Genomic DNA, 27,334 nt, shown 5'->3' with positions numbered 1-27,334 from the left:
TACACAAAATAGTCCAAATTGGTGAAGTGAAATGAAAAAAATGACTTGTTTCAAAAAATTACAAAGAATTAAAACCCGGAAAAATGGTGTGTGTATATGTATTCACCCCCTTTGCTATGAAGCACTTAAATAAGATCTGGTGCAACCAATTACCTTCAGAAGTCACATAATTAGATAAATAAAGTCCACCTGTGTGCAATCTAAGTGTCACATGATCTGTCACATGATCTCAGTATATACACACAAGTTCTATACACAACCTCATTATTAAATTAACAGAAGTTGGGAATTGATTGAGATTTTTTTTTCTTTAAATATGATCTTATTTGGGAGTATTTCTCACAGTGGAGGAGGCAGTACATCTCTGTCTCTACCTCCCCTTTTATGCGGTGACCACATAGACGATCGTCTTTGGGAAGTCTTTTTGTGTGTACATTTTTCTGTAGTGGAGGTCACCGAGCCTGTATTTGGTCAGGATGTGTCTCTGTTTTGTATCTCTGACAGAGTAGAGATATTTAGCCAGTTTGTGTTTTCTTAAGAGGGCCAAATAGCAATTTAGTTGATCCTGTGTTTTTTGTTTCATTTTCCCAATTTGTCAAATAGGTTTTCATTTCTGTAACAGTTCGATTGATTTAACACCCTGTGTGTTTGGACAATAGGGTTGTTTAGTGTTCCTAACAGCTGACATAGGGAAATATTGTTTCTAGTGCTTTGACTTGTAAGGATGTTTTGGGGCTAAATTTCAAATGGTGTTAACATTTTACTGTCCTTTTTCTTTACAATTAAATAGAATCTTCCAAGTTCCACTCTGCATCCATTATTTGGTACTTTCTTTTGGATATTTAGGATTATTCTGCAGAATTCTGTATGTAGATATTCTATTGGGTTTTTCAACCCAATGCTTATAATCATAAACATAATTCTGGCACCACTGGGCTGAGCAGGGTTGGTTCTGGCACCGCTGGGCTGAGCTGGGCTGAGCTGGGTTGGTTCTGGCACCGCTGGGCTTTGCTGGGTTGGTTCTGGTACCGCTGGGCTTTGCTGGGTTGGTTCTGGCACCGCTGGGCTGTGCTGGGTTGGTTCTGGCACCGCTGGGCTTTGCTGGGTTGGTTCTGGCACCGCTGGGCTGAGCTGGGTTGGTTCTGGCACCGCTGGGCTTTGCTGGGTTGGTTCTGGCACCGCTGGGCTGAGCTGGGTTGGTTCTGGCACCGCTGGGCTTTGCTGGGTTGGTTCTGGCACCGCTGGGCTTTGCTGGGTTGGTTCTGGCACCGCTGGGCTGAGCTGGGTTGGTTCTGGCACCGCTGGGCTTTGCTGGGTTGGTTCTGGCACCGCTGGGCTGAGCTGGGTTGGTTCTGGCACCGCTGGGCTTTGCTGGGTTGGTTCTGGCACCGCTGGGCTGAGCTGGGTTGGTTCTGGCACCGCTGGGCTTTGCTGGGTTGGTTCTGGCACCGCTGGGCTTTGCTGGGTTGGTTCTGGCACCGCTGGGCTGAGCTTTCTCTCTCGCTCTCTTTCTTTTTCTCTATTTTAGTCTTATAGAGGTATTGCCCCTAAAAACTACCAGTCCAGTATTTTGTAAAATGTCGGACTGGCACACCGTTTTAATAATGGCAACCACTACTTTACACAGTTCAAGCCGGGCCTATAAGCCTGTAACACTGTTATCTTACTATATTGTACAGAACATGTCGTATGTCATTGTTGTGTTGTCGTTCCGACTGGCTGTGATGAGGCTTTGAGTGTCCTCTCGTTCGTTAGCTCCTCCTCTGTCAAGTCCTGCCTTGCAGTCAAATGAAAGCTGGATAGTTGTCACTAGTATTCTCTCTCTCTTCTCTATAGCAGGCTGTGACATAGATACTGTGTGTGTGTGTGTGTGTGTGTGTGTGTGTGGTGTGTGTGTGTGTGTGTGTGTGTGTGTGTGTGTGTGTGTGTGTGTGTGTGTGTGTGTGTGTGTGTGTGATAGAGATACCCAGGGGACCTACTGTAGAAGAGAAGGGACTCGGGCGTTATTATGTTTTGATATGAATGAAAACAGGAACCACCTCTGTCTCAGAGGAATAAACAGATATAATTTGATATGAATGAAACAGGAACTATCAGGATAAGGTAAGACCCAAGTGCAGACTGTGTGAAGTAACAATGTTTTATTGTAACCAAAGGGGCAGGCAAATGACAGGTCAAGGCAGGCAAGGGTCGATTATCCAGAGCAGAGGCCAAGGTACAGGACGGCAGGCATGCCAAGGTACAGGACGGCAAGCAGGCTCAGGGGTCAGGGTCAGGCAGAGGTGAGTAATCCAGAGCAGAGGCCAAGGTACAGGACGGCAGGCAGGCCAAGGTACAGGACGGCAGGCAGACTCAGGGTCAGGGTCAGGCAGTGGTCAGGCGGGCCTCCTTAGCCCGGGGCTAAGGGAGATTTTAGCCCAGGGCTAAGCGAGTGTTCACGCTTGCACATTCTGAAGTGGGTTAGCACCAACCTTAGCCCATCCGGAGCAGGGTTAGCACCAACCTTAGCCCAATCGGAGCAGGGTTAGCACCAACCTTAGCCCATCCGGAGCAGGGTTAGCACCAACCTTAGCCCATCCGGAGCAGGGTTAGCACCAACCTTAGCCCATCCGGAGCAGGGTTAGCACCAACCTTAGCCCATCCGGAGCAGGGTTAGCACCAACCTTAGCCCATCCGGAGCAGGGTTAGCACCAACCTTAGCCCATCCGGAGCAGGGTTAGCACCAACCTTAGCCCATCCGGAGCAGGGTTAGCACCAACCTTAGCCCATCCGGAGCAGGGTTAGCACCAACCTTAGCCCATCCGGAGCACGGTTAGCACCAACCTTAGCCCATCCGGAGCACGGTTAGCACCAACCTTAGCCCATCCGGAGCAGGGTTAGCACCAACCTTAGCCCATCCGGAGCACGTTAGCACCAACCTTAGCCCATCCGGAGCAGGGTTAGCACCAACCTTAGCCCATCCGGAGCACGGTTAGCACCAACCTTAGCCCAACCGGAGCAGGGTTAGCACCAACCTTAGCCCATCCGGAGCAGGGTTAGCACCAACCTTAGCCCATCCGGAGCACGGTTAGCACCAACTTTTCGGTGCTAACCGTGCTAACCCCCAAAACTCTGTGCCAAAATAGCCAGTCTGAAACAGGGGGTCAAAAACAACGCCTAGAATGCTTTACATATGCTCATAGTGTCTGTAATGTGTTCTGCACATTGTCTTTACGAGTAAAGTCATACTATTTAATCCATCCATCTGAGGACAAAAACCAAAATACTTTAATCCGTGCTAAAATAATTATGTTGCCAAAGCAAGTGAAATAGATAATAGGCAAAAGTGAAATAAACAATAAAAATGTACAGCAAATATTACACTTACAAACCTCTGAGAAGGAGCTCTGTTGTGATTATATCCTCTTGGTCTGATATCTGATTGGATGTTAACTTTACAGTAATAATATTGGTGAACAAATCCAATCAACTCAGATGCATATAAAAGGGTCTTAGATTCATTGTTCCTTCTCTTATGTTCCTGATCGACACTGGTGAGATACTTACACCCTTTGTTTGTTTGTTTGTTTGTTTGTTTCTCTCTCTCTCTCTCTCTCTCTCTCTCTCTCTCTCTCTCTCTCTCTCTCTCTCTCTCTCTCTCTCTCTCTCTCTCTCTCTCTCTCTCTCTCTCTGCTCTCTCCATGCTTGGAATAATGCCTTGTGATGCTTGTTAATGCATTGTAACTTCAGCCTTATGCCTTGTATGTGAATCCATACATTTTACAACGTCGTTAAATACACTTGTATTTAGAATCCCATTCTGAGACATTTCTCCATTGCTTATTATTGTAACTCAGCTATGTTCTTCTTGTTATTGATCTTATATACATATATATATATATTATAATATATATAATCTTATGTATATATAATATCACACATTTCAAATATTACTACACTACAGTGAATGGTGACCCCCGATGTGATATATCATTAGGAACTTGTGGATTATATTGATAACTTTGGAGGTACACTATGTTATTTATTTTATGGATATTTTGGACTAAATATGAGTTTATTCCATTAGAGTCTCTGATATAGTCTGTTGGAGAAGAAGAGCAATAGGTGTTATCTATTTTCATTTAACAGTCTTAACCCTGACCTGTTCGCCGGACGTTCTACCTTGTCCAGGACCTGCTGTTTTCGACTCTCTCTCTCTCTCTCTCTCTCTCTCTCTCTCTCTCTCTCTCTCTACCGCACCTGCTGTCTCGACCTCTGAATGCTCTGCTATGAAAAGCCATTTTAGTCCTGTGGTACTGACCTGTTGCACACTCTACAACCACTGTGATTATTATTATTTGACCCTGCTGGTCAGCTTTATTCTTGGCCAGGTCGCAGTTGCAAATGAGAACTTGTTCTCAACTAGCCTACCTGGTTAAATAAAGGTGAAATAAAATAAAATAAAATCTATGAACGTTTGAACATCTTGAAGAACATCTTGAAGAACATCTTGGTAGTCCGGAGCGGGTGCTATACTCATCTGTAAGTGTAAGTGCGAAAATGTTGCCTGTTTCAAACACCTGAAACAGCTTTTTTTTCTGCAATCTAAAGCCTTAATCATAATGCTTAATTATATTTCAAAAATATATATTTATTTTTCTACAAATCTAAACATACCTGATGGTTCTTTTTATTAAAGAAATTACATATGCTTCTCTGACAAAAAAAAAATATGGGTAAAAAATTGAAAGGGAGTCTTATTCAGTACATTTAGTAATTTCTTGCTTTTCTAAAGGCATGCTAGCTAAGATAGCAACTCTAACTTGATCGATAGCCTGAAATGGCTTCATGGTAGATAATTATGAGGTTGGGAGATTGGGAACCTATCTTGACAAGATAAAGCCATCTTCATGAAATTGCTAGGTGGCTGGTAGTCTTACAGAGAAACAACAACCAAAAATGTAACAAACAAAAAAATTATATATATATATATATATATATATATATATATATATATATACGCTACCGTTCAAAAGTTTGAGGTCACTTAGAAATGTCCTTGTTTTCCTTGAAATGAGCTGCGGAATGAATAGGAAATATAGTCAAGATGTTGACAAGGTTATAAATAAGGATTTTTTTTATTTGAAATAATAATTGTGTCCTTCAAACTTTTCTTTCATCAAAGAATCCTCCATTTGCAGCAATTACAGCCTTGCAGAGCTTTGGCATTCTAGTTGTCAATTTGTTGAGGTAATCTGAAGAGATTTCCCCCCATGCTTCCTGAAGCACCTCCCACAAGTTAGATTGGCTTGATGGGCACTTCTTACGTACCATACTGGTCAAGCTGCTCCCACAACAGCTCAATAGGGTTGAGATCCGGTGACTGTGCTGATCACTACATTATAGACAGAATACCAGCTGACTGCTTCTTCCCTAAATAGTTCTTGCATAGTTTGGAGCTTTGCTTTGGGTCATTGTCTTGTTGGCAAGATCCCGTAACGTAACGAAATGTAGAAAAAGTTAAAGTATCTGAATACCTTCTTATGGAACTGTAGGTATAATTCTATGGACCTAATTCAGATAATGCATGTAATAACGAGTTGCCCAGTGCTTCAAGCTAAAACATTTCAGAGTTTAAAAAAAAAAAGGAACATAAATAGACCGTTACTTTTTTTTTGGGTGGGGCTGGGGTTCAAATCAGTTCAGAACTTTATTTAGCTGGTCAGAAAAGTGGAACGGAACGGGAACAATAAAGGTTCTGCTCAGAACTAAACTAATGTTGGTACCGACCACCTGGTTGATGGAGGAGGCCTGCTGTCCAATCATATACAGATACCACCAGGAGCTCTGATGAAATCTTATGGATCACTATCAGTCTGGACTAAACCAGCTGTTTCCAGACTAAACCAACTGGTGTTGCAAGAGGAGGAGGCCTGCTGTCCAATCATATACAGATACCACCAGGAGCTCTGATGAAATCTTATGGATCACTATCAGTCTGGATTAAACCAGCTGTTTCCAGACTAAACCAACTGGTGTTGCAAGAGGAGGAGGCCTGCTGTCCAATCATATACAGATACCACCAGGAGCTCTGATGAAATCTTATGGATCACTATCAGTCTGGATTAAACCAGCTGTTTCCAGACTAAACCAACTGGTGTTGCAAGAGGAGGAGGCCTGCTGTCCAATCATATACAGATACCACCAGGAGCTCTGATGAAATCTTATGGATCACTATCAGTCTGGATTAAACCAGCTGTTTCCAGACTAAACCAACTGGTGTTGCAAGAGGAGGAGGCCTGCTGTCCAATCATATACAGATACCACCAGGAGCTCTGATGAAATCTTATGGATCACTATCAGTCTGGATTAAACCAGCTGTTTCCAGACTAAACCAACTGGTGTTGCAAGAGGAGGAGGCCTGCTGTCCAATAAGTCTGTGTGGATATGAGGATTGGGTTAGGAAACAATGGGTTAAAGCATGCAGCTGTTTCCAAATAGTGTTGACAGAGTAGCAGAGGAGGTTATATTCAATTGTTATACTGTCCTTGTAATGGCGAATGTAGCTAACAGCCACGACCTTCTGCATTAGCAGCCTGCGATGGGTTAAAACATGCAGCTGTTTCCAGATGGTGTTGACAGAGAGACAGAGGAAGCCTGCTGCCCGGTAAGCCTGATGAGCTGCACTTTTAATTAACCAACCAGACCACACGTCTACTCAATTAATCACTCTGAATTATTAAGTAACTACAGCAGATCACACACTGACCTTGTGTCCTTGTAGACACACAGATATATAGACAGACAGCTCCTCTGACTGAAGGTTGTGTACAGGTCAACTAGACGGATGGACGGACGGACGGACAGACAGACAGACAGACAGACAGACAGACAGACAGACAGACAGACAGACAGACAGACAGACAGACAGACAGACAGCTCCTCTGACTGAAGGCTGTGTACAGGCCAACTAGAAAGACAGACAGACAGACAGACAGACAGACAGACAGACAGACAGACAGACAGACAGACAGACAGACAGACAGACAGACAGACAGACAGACAGACAGACAGACAGACAGACAGACAGACAGACAGACAGTGATTAAGCTTTTTTTCAAGACACCTGATTATTCCCCCTAGCCATTACTATTTGTCCATGATGCGTGCTGATTGGTCAGGGTGGTGTCCATGGTGCATGCTGATAGGTCAGAGATAGCATGGTGGACTACTGCTGTTCTTGAGTGATTCATGTTTTGCCTTTGCCCTTCATGGCCTTTCCTTTGTAACGTGAAAACAGTACATTAGGCTAACAGAGGACAGATATGTCCTTTCCTCTCCTCTCCTCTCCTCTCCTCTCCTCTCCTCTCCTCTCCTCTCCTCTCCTCTCCTCTCCTCTCCTCTCCTCTCCTCTCCTCTCCTCTCCTCTCCTCTCCTCTCCTCTCTAATGTGAAAACATTAGCAGACATTTGGAGATGCTCTTCAGTACATTAGGCTAAAACAGCACAATTCTATTCTGACCAAAACCTCTCGCCGGCAGCTGTTTCTGTTATCTCCTCTTCTGCTGTGAACCAGCTTATGCCCTTCATGGCCTCTCCTCTCCCCCTCACTCCTCTCCCTTCCTCGCCTGCTGTGTACCAGGGTATGACCTTCATGGCCTCTCCTCTCCTCATCCCTCCTCTCCTCTCCCTTCCCTGCCCGCTGTGTACCAGGGTACGCTCTTCATGGCCTCTCCTCTGTAAAGCTGTAATGTACAGGGCTTCAGAAAGAAGGAGAAACGAATAAAGGAGTTGACAGCAGGGAGTACTGTACTGTCAGAGGAGACAGTACAGTACTCTCTCTCTCTCTCCCCCCTCCTGCTTAGTGCCTCTCTCTCTCTCTCTCTCTCTCTCTCCCTCCAGTAGTGACTCACCAACAACATGTGACTATTTGTATGAATGTTTATTATGGATCCCCATTAGTTTCTGTCAAGGCAGCAGCTACTCTTCCTGCGGTTTATTATGGATCCCCATTAGTTCCTGCCAAGGCAGCAGCTACTCTTCCTGGGGTTTATTATGGATCCCCATTAGTTCCTGTCAAGGCAGCAGCTACTCTTCCTGAGGTTTATTATGGATCCCCATTAGTTCCTGTCAAGGCAGCAGCTACTCTTCCTGGGGTTTATTATGGATCCCCATTAGTTCCTGCCAAGGCAGCAGCTACTCTTCCTGAGGTTTATTATGGATCCCCATTAGTTCCTGTCAAGGCAGCAGCTACTCTTCCTGGGGTTTATTATGGATCCCCATTAGTTCCTGTCAAGGCAGCAGCTACTCTTCCTGGGGTTTATTATGGATCCCCATTAGTTCCTGTCAAGGCAGCAGCTACTCTTCCTGGGGTTTATTATGGATACCCATTAGTTCCTGTCAAGGCAGCAGCTACTCTTCCTGGGGTTTATTATGGATCCCCATTAGTTCCTGACAAGGCAGCTGCTACTCTTCCTGGGGTTTATTATGGATCCCCATTAGTTCCTGCCAAGGCAGCAGCTACTCTTCCTGGGGTTATTATGGATCCGCATTAGTTCCTGCCAAGGCAGCAGCTACTCTTCCTGGGGTTTATTATGGATCCCCATTAGTTCCTGCCAAGGCAGCAGCTACTCTTCCTGGGGTTTATTATGGATCCCCATTAGTTCCTGTCAAGGCAGCAGCTACTCTTCCTGGGGTTTATTATGGATCCCCATTAGTTCCTGCCAATGCAGCAGCTACTCTTCCTGGGGTTTATTATGGATCCCCATTAGTTCCTGTCAAGGCAGCAGCTACTCTTCCTGGAGTTTATTATGGATCCCCATGAGTTCCTGACAAGACAGCAGCTACTCTTCCTGGGGTTTATTAAGGATCCCCATTAGTTCCTGTCAAGGCAGCAGCTACTCTTCCTGGGGTTTATTATGGATCCCCATTAGTTCCTGCCAAGGCAGCAGCTACTCTTCCTGAGGTTTATTATGGATCCCCATTAGTTCCTGTCAAGGCAGCAGCTACTCTTCCTGGGGTTTATTATGGATCCCCATTAGTTCCTGCCAAGGGAGCAGCTCCTCTTCCTGGGGTTTATTATGGATCCCCATTAGTTCCTGCCAAGGCAGCAGCTACTCTTCCTGGGGTTTATTATGGATCCCCATTAGTTCCTGCCAAGGCAGCAGCTACTCTTCCTGGGGTTTATTATGGATCCCCATTAGTTCCTGCCAAGGCAGCAGCTACTCTTCCTGAGGTTTATTATGGATCCCCATTAGTTCCTGTCAAGGCAGCAGCTACTCTTCCTGGGGTTTATTATGGATCCCCATTAGTTCCTGCCAAGGCAGCAGCTCCTCTTCCTGGGGTTTATTATGGATCCCCATTAGTTCCTGCCAAGGCAGCAGCTCCTCTTCCTGGGGTTTATTATGGATCCCCATTAGTTCCTGCCAAGGCAGCAGCTACTCTTCCTGGGGTTTATTATGGATCCCCATTAGTTCCTGCCAAGGCAGCAGCTACTCTTCCTGGGGTTTATTATGGATCCCCATTAGTTCCTGTCAAGGCAGCAGCTACTCTTCCTGGGGTTTATTATGGATCCCCATTAGTTCCTGCCAATGCAGCAGCTACTCTTCCTGGGGTTTATTATGGATCCCCATTAGTTCCTGTCAAGGCAGCAGCTACTCTTCCTGGAGTTTATTATGGATCCCCATGAGTTCCTGACAAGACAGCAGCTACTCTTCCTTGGGTTTATTAAGGATCCCCATTAGTTCCTGTCAAGGCAGCAGCTACTCTTCCTGGGGTTTATTATGGATCCCCATTAGTTCCTGCCAAGGCAGCAGCTACTCTTCCTGAGGTTTATTATGGATCCCCATTAGTTCCTGTCAAGGCAGCAGCTACTCTTCCTGGGGTTTATTATGGATCCCCATTAGTTCCTGCCAAGGGAGCAGCTCCTCTTCCTGGGGTTTATTATGGATCCCCATTAGTTCCTGCCAAGGCAGCAGCTACTCTTCCTGGGGTTTATTATGGATCCCCATTAGTTCCTGCCAAGGCAGCAGCTACTCTTCCTGGGGTTTATTATGGATCCCCATTAGTTCCTGCCAAGGCAGCAGCTACTCTTCCTGAGGTTTATTATGGATCCCCATTAGTTCCTGTCAAGGCAGCAGCTACTCTTCCTGGGGTTTATTATGGATCCCCATTAGTTCCTGCCAAGGCAGCAGCTCCTCTTCCTGGGGTTTATTATGGATCCCCATTAGTTCCTGCCAAGGCAGCAGCTCCTCTTCCTGGGGTTTATTATGGATCCCCATTAGTTCCTGCCAAGGCAGCAGCTACGCTTCCTGGGGTTTATTATGGATCCCCATTAGTTCCTGCCAAGGCAGCAGCTACTCTTCCTGGGGTTTATTATGGATCCCCATTAGTTCCTGTCAAGGCAGCAGCTACTCTTCCTGGGGTTTATTATGGATCCCCATTAGTTCCTGCCAAGGCAGCAGCTACTCTTCCTGGGGTTTATTATGGATCCCCATTAGTTCCTGCCAAGGCAGCAGCTACTCTTCCTGGAGTTTATTATGGATTCCCATGAGTTCCTGACAAGACAGCAGCTACTCTTCCTGGGGTTTATTAAGGATCCCCATTAGTTCCTGTCAAGGCAGCAGCTACTCTTCCTGGGGTTTATTATGGATCCCCATTAGTTCCTGCCAAGGCAGCAGCTACTCTTCCTGAGGTTTATTATGGATCCCCATTAGTTCCTGTCAAGGCAGCAGCTACTCTTCCTGAGGTTTATTATGGATCCCCATTAGTTCCTGTCAAGGCAGCAGCTACTCTTCCTGGGGTTTATTATGGATCCCCATTAGTTCCTGCCAAGGCAGCAGCTACTCTTCCTGGGGTTTATTAACCCTTTTTTTTTTTTTTTTTACTTTTTCAGCCTAAAATGACATACCCACATCTAACTGCCTGTAGCTCAGGCCCTGAAGCAGGATATTCATATTATTGATCCCATCTGAAAGGAAACGTAGGAGAATATAGCACATTAGATTTGGTCAAAGAAAACCGGAGTTTTGTATTTTTTTGTAGCATCATCTTTGAAATTCCAGCCACTACATCACCACTACAGAGCCACAACATCAACACTACAGAGCCACTACATCAACACTACAGAGCCACTACATCAACACTACAGAGCCACTACATCAACACTACACAGCCACTACATCACCACTACAGAGCCACTACATCAACACTACACAGCCACTACATCACCACTACAGAGCCACTACATCAACACTACACAGCCACTACATCACCACTACAGAGCCACTACATCAACACTACACAGCCACTACCTCACCACTACCTCACCACTAAACAGCCAGTACATCACTACTACAGCACCACTACATAACAACTATATCACCACTACACTACCTCTACACCACCAATACATCACCACTAAATCACCACTACACATCCACTACATCACCAATACATCACAACTACACCACCACTACACAGCCACTACATCACCACTTCATCACCACAACATCACCACTACATCACCACTAAACAGCCACTATATCACAACCAAACAGCCACTATATCACCACTATATCACAACTAAACAGCCACTATATCAACACTAAACAGCCACTATATCACCACTACATCACCACTAAACACCCACTATATCACCACTAAACAGCCACTATATCACCACTATATCACCACTAAACAGCCACTATATCACCACTAAACAGCCACTATATCAACACTAAACAGCCACTATATCACCACTATATCACAACTAAACAGCCACTATATCAACACTAAACAGCCACTATATCACCACTACATCACCACTAAACACCCACTATATCACCACTAAACAGCCACTATATCACCACTATATCACCACTAAACAGCCACTATATCACCACTAAACAGCCACTATATCACCACTAAACAGCCACTATATCACCACTATATCAACACTAAACAGCCACTATATCACCACTAAACAGCAACTACATCACCACTAAACAGCCACTATATCACCACTACATCACCACTAAACAGCCACTATATCACCACTATATCACCACTAAACAGCCACTATATCAACACTAAACAGCCACTATATCACCACTAAACAGCCACTATATCACCACTATATCACCACTAAACAGCCACTATATCACCACTACATCACCACTAAATAGCCACTATATCACCACTACATCACCACTAAACAGCCACTATATCACCACTACATCACCACTAAACAGCCACTATATCACCACTAAACAGCCACTATATCACCACTACATCACCACTAAACAGCCACTATATCACCACTAAACAGCCACTATATCACCACTAAACAGCCACTATATAACACTAAACAGCCACTATATCACCACTATATCACCACTAAACAGCCACTACATCACCACTAAACAGCCACTATATCACCACTAAACAGCCACTATATCACCACTACATCACCACTACATCACCACTAAACAGACACTATATCACCACTAAACAGCCACTACATCACCACTAAACAGCCACTATATCACCACTAAACAGCCACTATATCACCACTACATCACCACTAAACAGCCACTACATCACTACTACATCACCACTACATCACTACTACATCACCACTACATCACCACTACATCACCACTAAACAGCCACTACATCACTACTACATCACTACTACATCACTACTACATCACCACTAAACAGCCACTACATCACTACTACATCACCACTACATCACCACTAAACAGCCACTATGTCACCACTACATCACCACTACATCACCACTAAACAGCCACTATATCACCACTACACAGCCACTACATCACCACTACATCACCACTAAACACCCACTACATCACCACTACACAGCCACTACATCACCACTATGTGTGAGTATGCGTGTGGTGTGTGCCTGTGTGTCTCTTCACAGTCCACTCTGTTCCATAAGCTGTATTTGTATCTGTTTTTTAAATCAAATGTTGCTGCTTGCATCAGTTACCTGACGTGGAATAGAGTTCCATGTAGTCATGGCTCTATGTATTACTGTGCGCCTTCCATAGTCTGTTCTGGACTTGGGGATTGTGAAGAGACCTCTGGTGGAATGTCTTGTGGGGTATGTATGGGTGTCTGAGCTGTGTGCTAGTATTTTAAACAAACATCTCAGTACTTACAACAAGTCAATCCCTCTCACATTTAACTGTTTTTGCAGTCATTTTCTCAATGGGTGCATACTATTAATAACTGGAATAAGCAATTTCATAAATGTGTTAAATGGCAGGGTCTGCAACATACTGTAGGAATCACTACAACATTTATTGTATGACTTCTTATACACTATATTCCCATTCTTTGGAACTTTGCTTTTCCTAGAAATGGCTACTAAATTATGATCACTACATCTGCTTTAAAGCAGATTTCTATTAGTAAAGATGTGATCAATACATGTTGATGATTTCATTCTTGTGCAGTTTGTAAATGGGGCGGCAGGGTAGCCTAGTGGTTAGAGCTCGTTGGACTTGCAACCGCAAGGTTGCAAGTTCGAATCCCAGAGCTGACAAGGTACAAATCTGTTGTTCTGCCCCTGAACAAGGCAGTTAACCCACTATAATGATACCTTGGGTCTATAATGGAACCCCAGGTCCTAAAAGGATATCACAGGTCTATAATGATACCTCAGGTCAAGCACAATATTGATACCCCATGTCAAGCACCATAATGATAACCAAGGTTGATAATGATACCTCAGGTCAAGCACTACAATGATAACCAATCTCTATAATGATACTCCATGTGAAGCACTATAATGATTACCAAGGTTGATAATGATACCTCAGGTCAAGCACTACAATGATAACCAATCTCTATAATGATTCCCCATGTGACGCACTATAATGATAACCAAGGTCGATAATGATACCCCAGGTCTATAATAATACCTTGGGTCTATAATGATACCCCAGGTCAAGCACTATAATGATACCCCAGGTCAAGCACTATATTTGAGGTTATCCTCTGATATCCTCCCTACCCTCTCTTTCACTGTTCACAGTAGTTAAATATACTGTCCTCTTTTCTCTCTCTCTCTCTCTACCCCCCTCCCCCTTCCCCCCAGTGTGGAAGAGACTCCACGTGGTGACACAGTCAGTTTCTCCGACAGCACCTGTAGCCAGGGGCCCTACCTGAGCAGCTCTGATCACCGCTACAGCAGTGGCCCCGGCCCACCGGACCCCCGTTCCCAACACCACCCCCAGGGCCCCCCGGTGGCCCCCCCCAGTCCTGCCTCACTGGCCTGGGCCCAGAGGACCCGGCACCAGCCTGCCAGTCTGGCGCTCCGAAAGCAGGAGGAAGAGGACAACAAGCGCTGCAAAGCCCTGTCCGACAGCTATGAGCTCTCCACAGATCTACAGGACAAGAAGGTTAGCATATTATTATATTATTATTATATTATTGGATATGTTATTGTTATTATTATTATTATTATTATTATTATTATTATTATTATGGCGGTGCAAAGCCCTGTCCGACAGTTATGAGCTCTCCACAGATCTACAGGACAAGAAGGTTAACATATTATTATATTATTGGATATGTCATTATTATTATTATTATTATTATTATTATTATTATTATGGAGGTGCAAAGCCCTGTCTGACATCTATGAGCTCTCCACAGACCCACAGAAGAAGAATGTATACAAGGGTTTCTCCATTTGTAATGCAGTAGATTATAGTCTATACTTTTTACTACAATACGGGGTGACAGGGTAACCTAGTGGTTAGCGCGTTGGACTAGTAACTGAAAGGTTGCAAGATCGAATCCCCGAGCTGACAAATTAAAAAAGTCTGTTGTTCTGAACAAGGCAGTTAACCCACTGTTCCTAGGTTAACATTTCAAATAAGAATTTGTTCTTAACTGGCTTGCCTAGTTAAATAAAGGTAAAATAAAATTCTGATTGCATGTGTAATGTACAAACAGCTTGGCTGATTTTGTATTCTACACTGCGTGCACAATTATTAGGCAAGTGAGTATTCTGATCTTATCATTGTTTCTATTCACATTTTCGAACTCCAAACCATATAAACTTGAATGCTTATTGGATTTAATCATTTTCAGGTGATATGTATTTGTGTAATGAGGGAGGGTGTGGCGAAAGTGAATAACACCTTATATCAAGGTGTGCATAATTATTAGGCAGCCTCATTACCTCAGGTAAAATGGGCCAAAAAATTAATTGAACTGACACTGAAAAACCAAAAATGTAAAATGCCTTTCAGACGGATGTGACACTCTTTAAATAGCTAAACTATTGAGGTGTGACCACCGGACATTCAAACGTTTTGTTGCGAATAGTCAACTGGGGCGCAAAAAACGTGCAAATTAACTGCAAAAGACTTGAGAAGAATTAAACGTCAAACTACCAGGAACCCATTATCCTCCAGCGCCACCGTATTCCAGAACTGCAACCTACCTGGAGTGTTCAGAAGTACAAGGTGTCAAGTGCTCAGAGACATGGCCAAGGTCAAGAAGACTGAAACAAGACCACCACTGAATAAGATTCGCAAGTTGAAGCGTCAAGATTGGGCAAAGAAATACCTGAAGACTGATTTTTCAAAGGTTTTATGGACAGATGAAATTAAAGTGACTCTTGATGGACCAAATGGATGGGCCCGTGGCTGGATCAGTAATGGACACAGGGCACCACTTTGAGTCCGGTGCCAGCAAGGTGAAGGAGGGGTACTGGTATGGGCTGCTATCATTGAGGATGAGGTAGTTGGACCTTTTTGGGTTGAAGATGGACTGAAACTCAACTCCCAAACCTACTGCCAGTTTCTGGAAGATTCTTTCATCAAACAGTGGTACAGGAAGAAATCCTCAGCATTCTAGAAGGCCATGATCTTTATGCAGGACAATGCTCCATCACATGCATCCAAGTACTCCACTGCTTGGCTAGCCAGCAAGGGCCTCAAAGATGGCTGAATAATGACCTGGCCCCCTTCCTCACCTGACTTAAATCCTATTGGGAACTTGTGGGCCCTTCTCAAACGTGAGATTTACAGTGATGGAAGACAATACACATTTTTGAACAGCATTTGGGAGGCTGTGGTTGATGCTTCAGTGAAAATTGATCGTGAACAGATCAAGAAACTGACAGACTCCATGGATAGAAGGCTCATGGCAGTTATTGAAAATAAGGGTGGCTATATTGGTCACTGAATATTTTAGAAAGGCCAAAAATGTTATATAATTGTCATTTTGTGTTATTTATCTGTTACACTTACTCTAAAAATTGAGAATAAACAAGTGAGTTGAGAGAAATTATTTTTGTAATTTAGTTGCCTAATAATTCTGCACACTAATAGTTGCCTAATAATTGTGCACACTTATATATTTCCCTGAGAAAGACAAAACTCACTTTTCCTTTGTTAAACATTCAGGTTTGAGGTTTAATAACATTTTGGATTGACTGAGAGCATTGTGTTTGTTCAACAATAAAATTAATCCTGAGGAATACAATTTGCATAATAATTGTGCACGCAGTGTATATTGTTATGTATTCTGATTCTGTGTGACGTAATGAGGACAAACTAGTAAACATAACATGAACCAGGGTCAGGTCCTTTCCAACAGAAACAAAATAACATATTTTCAAAACAGAGGCTATAGAGATGACCAATTTCAATAGGGTTAAAAATCTCCCCTAATCTCCAGCTCTCTCATTGGTCCCCTCCACTTCCTCCCACTCTGTCATTGGTCCTCTCCACTTCCACCTACTCTCCGATTGGTCCTTTCCACTTCCTCCCACTCTCTGGATGATATTTTCCACTTCCTCCTCCTCCCTCATTGATCCTCTCCACTTCCTCTTGCAGTCTCTCATTGGTCCTCTCCACTTTCTCATTGGTCATCTTCACTTCCTGTTTCCTGTCAGGTGGAGATGCTGGAGAGGAAGTATGGCGGTTACTTCCTGAGTCGGCGGGCGGCGCGCACCATCCAGACGGCGTTCCGTCAGTACCGCATGAACAAGAACTTTGAGCGGCTGAGAAGCTCTGCCTCTGAGAGCAGGATGACTCGGCGCATCATCCTGTCCAACATGAGACTGCAGTACTCGTTCGACGAGCGGCAGGGCCAGGGCCAGCCCCAGGGACAGGGCCAGCCCCTGGGGCAGGGGGGACAGCGGTACCCCCACCCTGGAAGGGGGCAGCCTGGGGATGGAGAGATGGAGGCTGGGTCTCCTCCACTGTGCCAGGGGGACATAGAGGAGTACACACACCTGGATGAGACCTTCTCCAAACAGGTGAGAGGAACGGGGCTGCAGTAAGATCATTTATCTTGGTCAGAAGTCAAGCATTTTAATGGGAAGTGATATTTAGGTCAGATTGAATTATTTTGCAGTAAAGGGAGAAAACTATGGGCTAGTTTCCCAGACACATATTAATGGTGGAGATTTTCTGTTAAGCCCAGGAGTACGGTAGGCTAAATCTGTGTTCTGGAAACCAGCCCGATGAGTGTCTGTAACAGGGCGTACCACTACAAGTTTTTTTCCACACCAGAAAATATACTTCCAGACAGTAAGCATAAACAACCTCTTAAGAGAATGTACCTTTTCTTGTTGTAAATAATGAATGTGACTTGCTTTCACATTCTCAATCTATCAAATTACTGTGATACAGGTGACTACGTCTACAACTACAACTAGCCTCAGTTTCAACAGTAGCAATTTCAACTTCTAAACTTTTTCGACAACATACAAATTATTTTGGCCAGCTAAAGCAAGTCACACAATGTTTCATCATGAAAAGGACCATTCTACATTCTACTCACTTCTCTGTGTCTCATCTGTCTGTCTTTATCCATCCTGTGTAACTTACCTGTCTGTCTTTATCCACCCTGTGTGGCTTACCTTTCTGTCTTTATCCACCCTGTGTGGCTTACCTGTCTGTCTTTATCCACTCTGTGTGGCTTACCTTTCTGTCTTTATCCATCCTGTGTGGCTTACCTTTCTGTCTTTATCCATCTTGTGTGGCTTACCTTTCTGTCTTTAGCCATCCTGTGTGGCTTACCTTTCTGTCTTTATCCATCCTGTGTGGCTTACCTGTCTGTCTTTATCCATCCTGTGTGGCTTACCTGTCTGTCTTTATCCACCCTGTGTGGCTTACCTGTCTGTCTTTATCCATCCTGTGTGGCTTACCTGTCTGTCTTTGTCCATCTTGTGTGGCTTACCTTTCTGTCTTTGTCCATCTTGTGTGGCTTACCTGTCTGTCTTTGTCCATCTTGTGTGGCTTACCTGTCTGTCTTTATCCACCCTGTGTGGCTTACCTTTCTGTCTTTATCCATCCTATGTGGCTTACCTGTCTGTCTTTATCCATCCTATGTGGCTTACCTTTCTGTCTTTATCCATCCTATGTGGCTTACCTTTCTGTCTTTATCCATCCTATGTGGCTTACCTTTCTGTCTTTATCCATCCTGTGTGGCTTACCTTTCTGTCTTTATCCATCCTATGTGGCTTACCTTTCTGTCTTTATCCACCCTGTGTGGCTTACCTTTCTGTCTTTATCCACCCTGTGTGGCTTACCTTTCTGTCTTTATCCATCCTGTGTGGCTTACCTGTCTGTCTTTATCCATCCTATGTGGCTTACCTGTCTGTCTTTATCCACCCTGTGTGGCTTACCTGTCTGTCTTTATCCACCCTGTGTGGCTTACCTGTCTGTCTTTATCCACCCTGTGTGGCTTACCTGTCTGTCTTTATCCACCCTGTGTGGCTTACCTTTCTGTCTTTATCCATCCTGTGTGGCTTACCTGTCTGTCTTTGTCCATCTTGTGTGGCTTACCTTTCTGTCTTTGTCCATCTTGTGTGGCTTACCTGTCTGTCTTTGTCCATCTTGTGTGGCCCGCTGTCACCCCCTGTGGGCTCCCTGTCTTTATCCACCGGGCTCCGCGCCCCCGTGGCTCCCGCCCCCGGGCTTACCTTTCTGTCTTTATCCATCCGGGCTACCCGTCCCCCGTGGGCTTACCTTTCTGTCTTTATCCATCCTATGTGGCTTACCTTTCTGTCTTTATCCCCGGGGCACCCGCTCCCCCTGTGTGGCTTACCTTTCTGTCTTTATCCATCCTGTGTGGCTTACCTTTCTGTCTTTATCCATCCTATGTGGCTTACCTGTCTGTCTTTATCCACCCTGTGTGGCTTACCTGTGTCTCCGTGCTTCCTGGCATCCATCCCCTGTGTGGCTTACCTTTCTGTCTTTATCCATCTTGTGTGGCTTACCTTTCTGTAGTGTTTAATAGTATTTTATTAGAATCCCCAGTTAGCTGCTGTCAAGGCAACTCATAATACCCTAAATAATACAATATATAACACCCTACATAATACAATACATAATACATAACATACTACAATACATAATAGAATACAAAATACAATACATAGTGTTCCGGTATTCTTCCGGTGGCATTGAGGAGTACACCACATCAGTAACTGGCTTTATCAATAAGTGCATCGAGGACGTCGTCCCCACAGTGACTGTACGTACATACCCCAACCAGAAGCCATGGGATTACAGGCAACATTCGCACTGAGCTAAAGGGTAGAGCTGCCGCTTTCAAGGTGCGGGACTCTAACCCGGAAGCTCACACGAAATCCTGCTATGCCCTGCGACGAACCATCAAACAGGCAAAGTGTCAATACAGGGCTAAGATTGAATCATACTACACCGGCTCCGACGCTCGTCTTATGTGGCAGGGCTTGCAAACTATTACAGACTATAAAGGGAAGCACAGCCGCGAGCTGCCCAGTGACACGAGCCTACCAGACGAGCTAAATCACTTCTATGCTCGCTTCGAGGCAAGTAACACTGAAACATGCATGAGAACATCAACTGTTCCAGGCGACTGTGTGATCACGCTCTCCGTAGCCGATGTGAGTAAGACCTTTAAACAGGTCAACATACACAAGGCTGCAGGGCCAGACGGATTACCAGGACGTGTGCTCCGGGCATGCGCTGGCCAACTGGCAGGTGTCTTCAATGACATTTTCAACATATCCCTGATTAAGTCTGTAATATCAACATGTTTCAAGCAGACCACCATAGTCCATGTGCCCAATAACGCAAAGGCAACCTGCCTAAATGACTACAGACCCGTAGCACTCACGTCTGTAGCCATGAAGTGCTTTGAAAGGTTGGTAATGGCTCACATCAACACCATTATCCCAGAAACCCTAGACCCACTCCAGTTTGCATACCGCCCAAACAGATCCACAGATGATGCAATCTCTATTGCACTCCACACTGCCCTTTCCCACCTGGACAAAAGGAACACTTACGTGAGAATGCTATTCATTGACTACAGCTCAGCGTTCAACACCATAGTACCCTCAAAGCGCATCACTAAGCTAAGGATCCTGGGAATAAACACCTCCCTCTGCAACTGGATCCTGGACTTCCTGACGGGCCACCCCCAGGTGGTAAGGGTAGGTAACAACACATCTGCCACGCTGATCCTCAACACTGGAGCTCCCCAGGGGTGTTTGCTCAGTCCCCTCCTGTACTCCCTGTTCACCCACGACTGCATGGCCAGGCACGACTCCAACACCATCATTAAGTTTGCAGATGACACAACAGTGGTAGGCCTGATCACCGACAACGACGAGACAGCCTATAGGGAGGAAGCCAGAGACCTGGCCGGGTGGTGCCAGAATAACAACATATCCCTCAACGTAACCAAGACTAAGGAGATTATTGTGGACTACAGGAAAAGGAGGACCGAGCACGCCCCCATTCTCATCGACGGGGCTGTAGTGGAGCAGGTTGAGAGCTTCAAGTTCCTTGGTGTCCACATCAACAACAAACTAGAATGGTCCAAACACACCAAGACAGTCGTGAAGAGGGCACGACAAAGCCTATTCCCCCTCAGGAAACTAAAAAGATTTGCCATGGGTCCTGAGATCCTCAAAAGGTTCTACAGCTGCAACATCGAGAACATCCTGACTGGTTGCACCACTGCCTGGTACGGCAACTGCTCGGCCTCTGACTGCGAGGCACTACAGAGGGTAGTGTGTACAGCCCAGTACATCACTGGGGCTAAGCTGCCTGCCATCCAGGACCTCTAGACCAGGCGGTGTCAAAGGAAGGCCCAAGAAATTGTCAAAGACCCCAGCCACCCCAGTCATAGACTGTTCTCTCTACTACCGCATGGCAAGCGGTACCGGAGTGCCAAGTCTAGGACAAAAAGGCTTCTCAACAGTTTTTACCCCCAAGCCATAAGACTCCTGAACAGGTAATCAAATGGCTACCCAGACTATTTGCATTGTGTGCCCCCCACCCCAACCCCTCCTTTTACACTGCTGCTACTCTCTGTTTATCATATATGCATAGTCACTTTAAGTATACATTCATGTACATACTACCTCAATTGGGCCGACCAACTACTTTTATAGCCTCGCTACTGTATATAGCCTGTCTTTTTACTGTTGTTTTTATTTCTTTACCTACCTATTGTTAACCTAATACCTTTTTTGCACTATTGGTTAGAGCCTGTAAGTAAGCATTTCACTGTAAGGTCTACACCTGTTGTATTCAGCGCACTTGACAAATAAACTTTGATTTGATTTAGTGCATAACATAATACACTTCATAAAACAATACATAGTACAGTACTGTACATAATACACTACATAATACAATACTTAATTCACTACATAATACATAACATAATACACTACATAATACAATACATAATACACTACTGTACATAATACTATACATAATACACTACATAATACAATACTTAATACACTACATAACACTGCTGTACATAATACTATACATAATACACTACATAATACATTTCGTAATACACTACATAATGCATAACATAATATTTGACATAATGCAATATTTAATACACTACATAATACACTGCAATACATAATACACTATATAATACACTACATAATACACTATTTACATTTACATTTTAGTCATTTAGCGACTTACAGTAGTGAATGCATACATTTCATGCATTTTATTATTTTGTAATACATATCATAATACACTACTAAATACAATACAATTTATTTTTTATTTAACTTTTATTTAAGCCAGTTAAACATCTTCTTAGGGCTAGGTGTTCCGCTAACTGGACACCTGCCGACAACATCCGGTGAAATTGCAGGGTGCAAAATTCAAATAAATATTCCTAATATTAAACATTCATTAACATACAAGTGTCTTATATCGTTTAAAAGCTTAACTTCTTGTTAATCCAACTGCGTTGTCAGATTCAAAATCTGATAGCATACCATGCGATTATCTGAGTACAGCGCCCCACATCAACATATTTTTCAACCAGCACAGGCTTTGCAAAATCACAAATAGCAATTAAATAAATCACTTACCTTTGAAGATTGTTCTCTGTTTGCAATCCCAAGGGTCCCAGCTACAACATGAATGGTCATGAAAGTCTGTTTAGTTGGCACCATTGATTTCAGTAATCCACTCGTTCAACATGCAGTCCAAAAAGCTACCGGTAAACTTCGTCCAAACAAGTCAAACGATGTTTCTATTTAATCCTCAGGAAGTCTAAAATGTAAATAAACTATAATATTTCACACGGAAAGTACTATGTTCAATAGGAAAGGAAAATTTGTAACCGCGCATCCTTCCCTCTCGCACGCCAAAAGACTGATTTGCTTCAGGTGGTCCAATTACAAAAACTCCAAATACTTGTTCGTTTTAAAAAAAAGAAGCCTGAAACCTTGCATAAATACTGTTGACATCTAGTGGAAGCCATAGGAATTGCAATTTGGGTGACGGAGATATAAAGCAGCAATAGGTTTCCATAATAAGAACCTGGGAGCTGAACAAAAAAAACATTCTGGTCGGATGTTCTTCAGATTTTCACCTGCCTTATCAATTATGTTATAGTCTCAGACATTATTTTAACAGTTTTAGAAACTGTTACCAATTATATGCATATCCTGGCTTCTGGGCCAGAGTAACAGGCAGTTTACTTTGGGCATGTCAGTCAGGCGGAAATTCAGGAAACTAGACTCTAGCCCTAAGACGTTTTTTTAAGAACACATTCATATTTACAATGACGGCCTACACCGGCAAAACCCGGACAACGCTGGGCCAATTGTGCACTGCCCTATGGGACTCCCGATCATGGCTGGTTGTTATACAACCTGGATTCAAACCAGGGTGTCTGTAGTGACACCTCAAGCACTTAGACCACTGCGCCACTTGGGAGGGTCCAAACAAAGAACAAAACACCTCAAATAGAAAACATAAAATACATAACACTACATTTTACAACACATAATACAGTACATAACACACTACATAATACTCTACATAATACAATACAAAACACAATACATAGCACAATACATAATACACTACATAATATAATACAATACATCATATTTAAAAATGTCTGTGTCTCTTCACAATCCCCGTCGTGCCGTAAGGTGTTATTTTGCTAGCTTGAGTTATCTGGGGTGGCAGAGAGTTCCATGTAGTCATGGTTCTATTTAATACTGTGCGTTTCCCAGCCTCTGTTCGGGACCTGGGGACTGTGAAGAGACCTCTGGTTGAATGTCTTGTGTTGTACAGATGAGAGTCTGAACTGTGTGCCAACTGCTTGAGCAGACAGTTCGGTACCTTCAACACATCAATACCTCGCACAAAGACCAATAGTGATGCAGTCAGTCTCTTTGAGCCAGGGGAAAATGACATGCATGTCACTGACAGTGGAATACATGTCTTTATTTTCCGCCCATGACCAGACAACTGGGCAGTAGTCCAGGTGCGACAAAACTAACGCCTGTAGGACCTGCCTCGTTGAAGGGCCGAGCAGTGCCTTATCATGGATAGACCACTTCCCATTTTAGCAACCATTGAGTCTATATGTTTTGACCATGACAGCTTGCTATCTAAGGGTAATAGCAAGCAGTTTAGTCTTCTCAACTTGTCTCAATCGCCACATTATTCAATACTAGATCTAAATTAGATTTAGGGTTGGGCGAGTGATTTGTCGAAAACAAAATGGAGACTTTTAGTTTTTGAGATATTTAAGCACCAGCCTATTTGTAGTTACCCATTTCTAAAACTGACTGGGGATCTACGTTAAAGGATTCAGTTATTTATTTTACTGTCGTAGCCGACTTATCTTCTGTTGAGTCGTCAGTGTACATAGACACACAGGCTTTATTCAAGGTCAGTGAAAGGTCATTAGTAAACACAGAAAACAATAATGGCCCTAGCCGGCTGCCCTGCGGTACACCACACTCAACCAAATTTGAATTAGAGAGGCTTCCATTAAAAAAACTACTTTTTTCCAAAAGTTTGCTAAGCACCGGTAACAGGCTAATTGGTCGGCTCTTTGAACCATTAATGGGTGCTTTGCTATTCTTGGGCAGTGGAATGACCTTCGCCTCCCTCCAGGCCTGAGGGCACACACTGTCTTTAGGCTTAAATTGAAGATGTTGCAAACAGGAATCATAATGTATTCTGCTACCAACCTCAACAATTTACTATCCAGGTTGTCGGTGCCAGGTGGCTTGTCCAAATTTATAGATAGCAAAAACAGTTCACCTCCTCCACACCAACTTTGTACAACTCAAAACTACAGTGCTTTGTCTTTCATTATTTGGTCTGATATTGTCACGTCCTGGCCAGTATAAGGTTAATTGTTTTTGTAGTTTGGTCAGGACGTGGCAGAGGGTATTTGTTTTATGTGGTTCGGGGTGGTGTGTTTGTGTAAAGGGTGTTTGATTTAGTATTTCTGGGTTTTTGGTTGATGGTCTATGTGGTTGTATTCTATGGTTAGTCTGGTGTGTGTGTTTCTATGTTTGGTTAATTGGGGTTGGGACTCTCAGTGGAAGGCAGGTGTTGTCTATCTGCCTTTGATTGAGAGTCCCATATATTAGGGTGTGTTTGTGTGTGTGATTTGTGGGTGATTGTTCTGTGTTTCGCCTTGTGCCTTACCAGACTGTTTTTGTTGATCGTTCGTGTTTTGTTATTTTGTATGTTCATTTTTGAGATTAATTAAAAATCAAGATGAGCATTCACGTACCTGCTGCGTATTGGTCCTCATTCACCGACAACAGCCGTGACAGAATCACCCACCACCAAAGGACCAAGCAGCAGAGGAAGGAGCAGACGGAGTTCGAGTTGGACTGGCGGGAGAAGTGGACTTGGGAGGAAGTTCTGGACGGGGCCGGACCCTGGCATCAGGCTGGGGATTATCGACGCCCGCAGTGGGAAATTGAGGCAGCCAAGGCAGAGAGGCGGTGGTACGAGGCCAAGTACGCGCTGAAGGAGAAGCACGAGAGGCACCCCCAAGAACATTTTTTTGGGGGGGGCACACGGGTAGTTTGGCTAGGCGTAAGAAGAGCCGGAAGCCAGCTACTCGTGGTTATATGGAGGAGCGTATGGGGTGGAGAGCGCTATGTTTCGCTGAGGAGCGCACTATCTCACCCATACGCACGCACAGTCCGGTGCGCGTTATTCCAGCCCCTCGCAGGTGCCGTGCTAGAGCGGGCATCCAGCCTGGTAGGAGGATGCCTGCGCAGCGCATCTGGTCGCCGGTACGCCTCCGAGGACCAGGCTACCCAACTCCCGCTCTACGCACGGCTACCATCAGGCCCCTGCACAGCCCAGTCTGCCCTGTACGGGCACCCCGCTCGTACAGGGCTACTAGTTCCATCCAGCCAAGACGGGTTGTGCAGGAGGTAAGATCGAGACCGACTGTGCGCCTCCATAGCCCTGGGTTTCCAGCTCCTGTCTCTCGTGCGGACCCGGAAGTGCGTCAACCCAGTCCGACTCGTCCTGTTCCCGCTCCCCGCACTAGCCTGGAGGTGCGTGTACATAATCTGGTAAGCCCAGTAGCAGCACCACGCACCAGGCTACAAGTGCGTCAACCCAGCCTCGCCAGTCAACAGTCTTCATCAGAGCTGCCCGCCAGTCAACAGTCATCATCAGAGCTGCCCGCCAGTCAACAGTCATCATCAGAGCTGCCCGCCAGTCAACAGTCATCATCAGATCTGCCCGCCAGTCAACAGTCATCGTCAGAGCTGCCCGCCAGTCAACTGTCATCGTCAGAGCTGCTCGCCAGTCAACAGTCATCGTCAGAGCTGCCCGCCAGTCAACAGTCATCGTCAGAGCTGCCCGCCAGTCAACAGTCATCGTCAGAGCTGCCCGCCAGTCAACAGTCATCGTCAGAGCTGCTCGCCAGTCAACAGTCATCGTCAGAGCTGCCCGCCAGTCAACAGTCATCGTCAGAGCTGCCCGCCAGTCAACAGTCATCGTCAGAGCTGCCCGCCAGTCAACAGTCATCGTCAGAGCTGCCCGCCAGTCAACAGTCGTCAGAGCTGCCCGCCAGTCAACAGTCATCGTCAGAGCTGCCCGCCAGTCAACAGTCGTCAGAGCTGCCCGCCAGTCAACAGTCACCAGAGAGGTCAGACTGCGCTGAACTGCCGGAGTGGTCAGACTGCGCTGAACTGCCGGAGTGGTCAGACTGCGCTGAACTGCCGGAGTGGCCAGACTGCGCTGAACTGCCGGAGTGGCCAGACTGCGCTGAACTGCCGGAGTGGCCAGACTGCGCTGAACTGCCGGAGTGGCCAGACTGCCCTGAACTGCCGGAGTGGCCAGACTGCCCTGAACTGCCGGAGTGGCCAGACTGCCCTGAACTGCCGGAGTGGCCAGACTGCCCTGAACTGCCGGAGTGGCCAGACTGCCCTGAACTGCCGGAGTGGCCCGAGTGGCCAGACTGCCCAGACTGTCCCGAATTGCCAGACTGCCCAGACTGTCCCGAATTGCCAGACTGCCCAGACTGTCCCGAATTGCCAGACTGCCCAGACTGTCCCGAATTGCCAGACTGCCCAGACTGTCCCGAATTGCCAGACTGCCCAGACTGTCCCGAACTGCCAGACTGCCCCGACTGCCCCCCGGCGATGCCAGACTGGCCCGACTGCCCCTCGGCGATGCCAGAGTGGCCCGACAGCCTGGAACGGCCGGAACCAGAGCCACCTCCAGAAATAGGTGGGTTGGGGAGGGGGGGTGTAGCACAGTGCCGTCGTTGACGGCAGCAACCCTCCCTTCCCTCCCTTTAGAAAAGGGGAATTTTTTTTTTTGGTGTTGCTTGGGATTATTTTTTAAGGTGCTTCTGGGGTAGCACCTTTAAGGGGGGGGTACTGTCACGTCCTGGCCAGTATAAGGTTAATTGTTTTTGTAGTTTGGTCAGGACGTGGCAGAGGGTATTTGTTTTATGTGGTTCGGGGTGGTGTGTTTGTGTAAAGGGTGTTTGATTTAGTATTTCTGGGTTTTTGGTTGATGGTCTAT

The 27,334-nt window shown here is 45.2% G+C and overlaps 2 protein-coding genes across 2 annotated transcripts in view; both read left to right on the top strand.

The window, feature by feature from the left end:
• The window catches only part of LOC145860829 (IQ motif and SEC7 domain-containing protein 2), a 46,000-nt gene extending 31,019 nt beyond the window's left edge, over window positions 1-14,981 (top strand). The window contains exons 2-3 of the mRNA XM_082961515.1: window positions 14,110-14,413; window positions 14,973-14,981. Of these exons, the coding sequence (XP_082817641.1) occupies window positions 14,110-14,413; window positions 14,973-14,981 (313 nt within the window). The remainder of the gene's footprint in view (window positions 1-14,109; window positions 14,414-14,972) is intronic.
• Window positions 14,982-16,927: 1,946 nt separating this feature from the next.
• Window positions 16,928-27,334, top strand: part of LOC106572946 (IQ motif and SEC7 domain-containing protein 1) — a 44,995-nt gene continuing 34,588 nt past the window's right edge. The window contains exon 1 of the mRNA XM_045696519.2: window positions 16,928-17,289. Coding sequence (XP_045552475.2) covers window positions 16,930-17,289 — 360 coding nt within the window. The 5' untranslated portion in view covers window positions 16,928-16,929. The remainder of the gene's footprint in view (window positions 17,290-27,334) is intronic.

The sequence above is a fragment of the Salmo salar genome, chromosome 15, assembly GCF_965601325.2.
Source record: "Salmo salar chromosome 15, fSalSal1, whole genome shotgun sequence".
NCBI classification, from domain to species: Eukaryota; Metazoa; Chordata; class Actinopteri; order Salmoniformes; family Salmonidae; genus Salmo; species Salmo salar.
The sequence above is the reverse complement of the archived record's forward strand: the minus strand, read 5'-3'. Positions and strand labels throughout refer to the sequence as shown.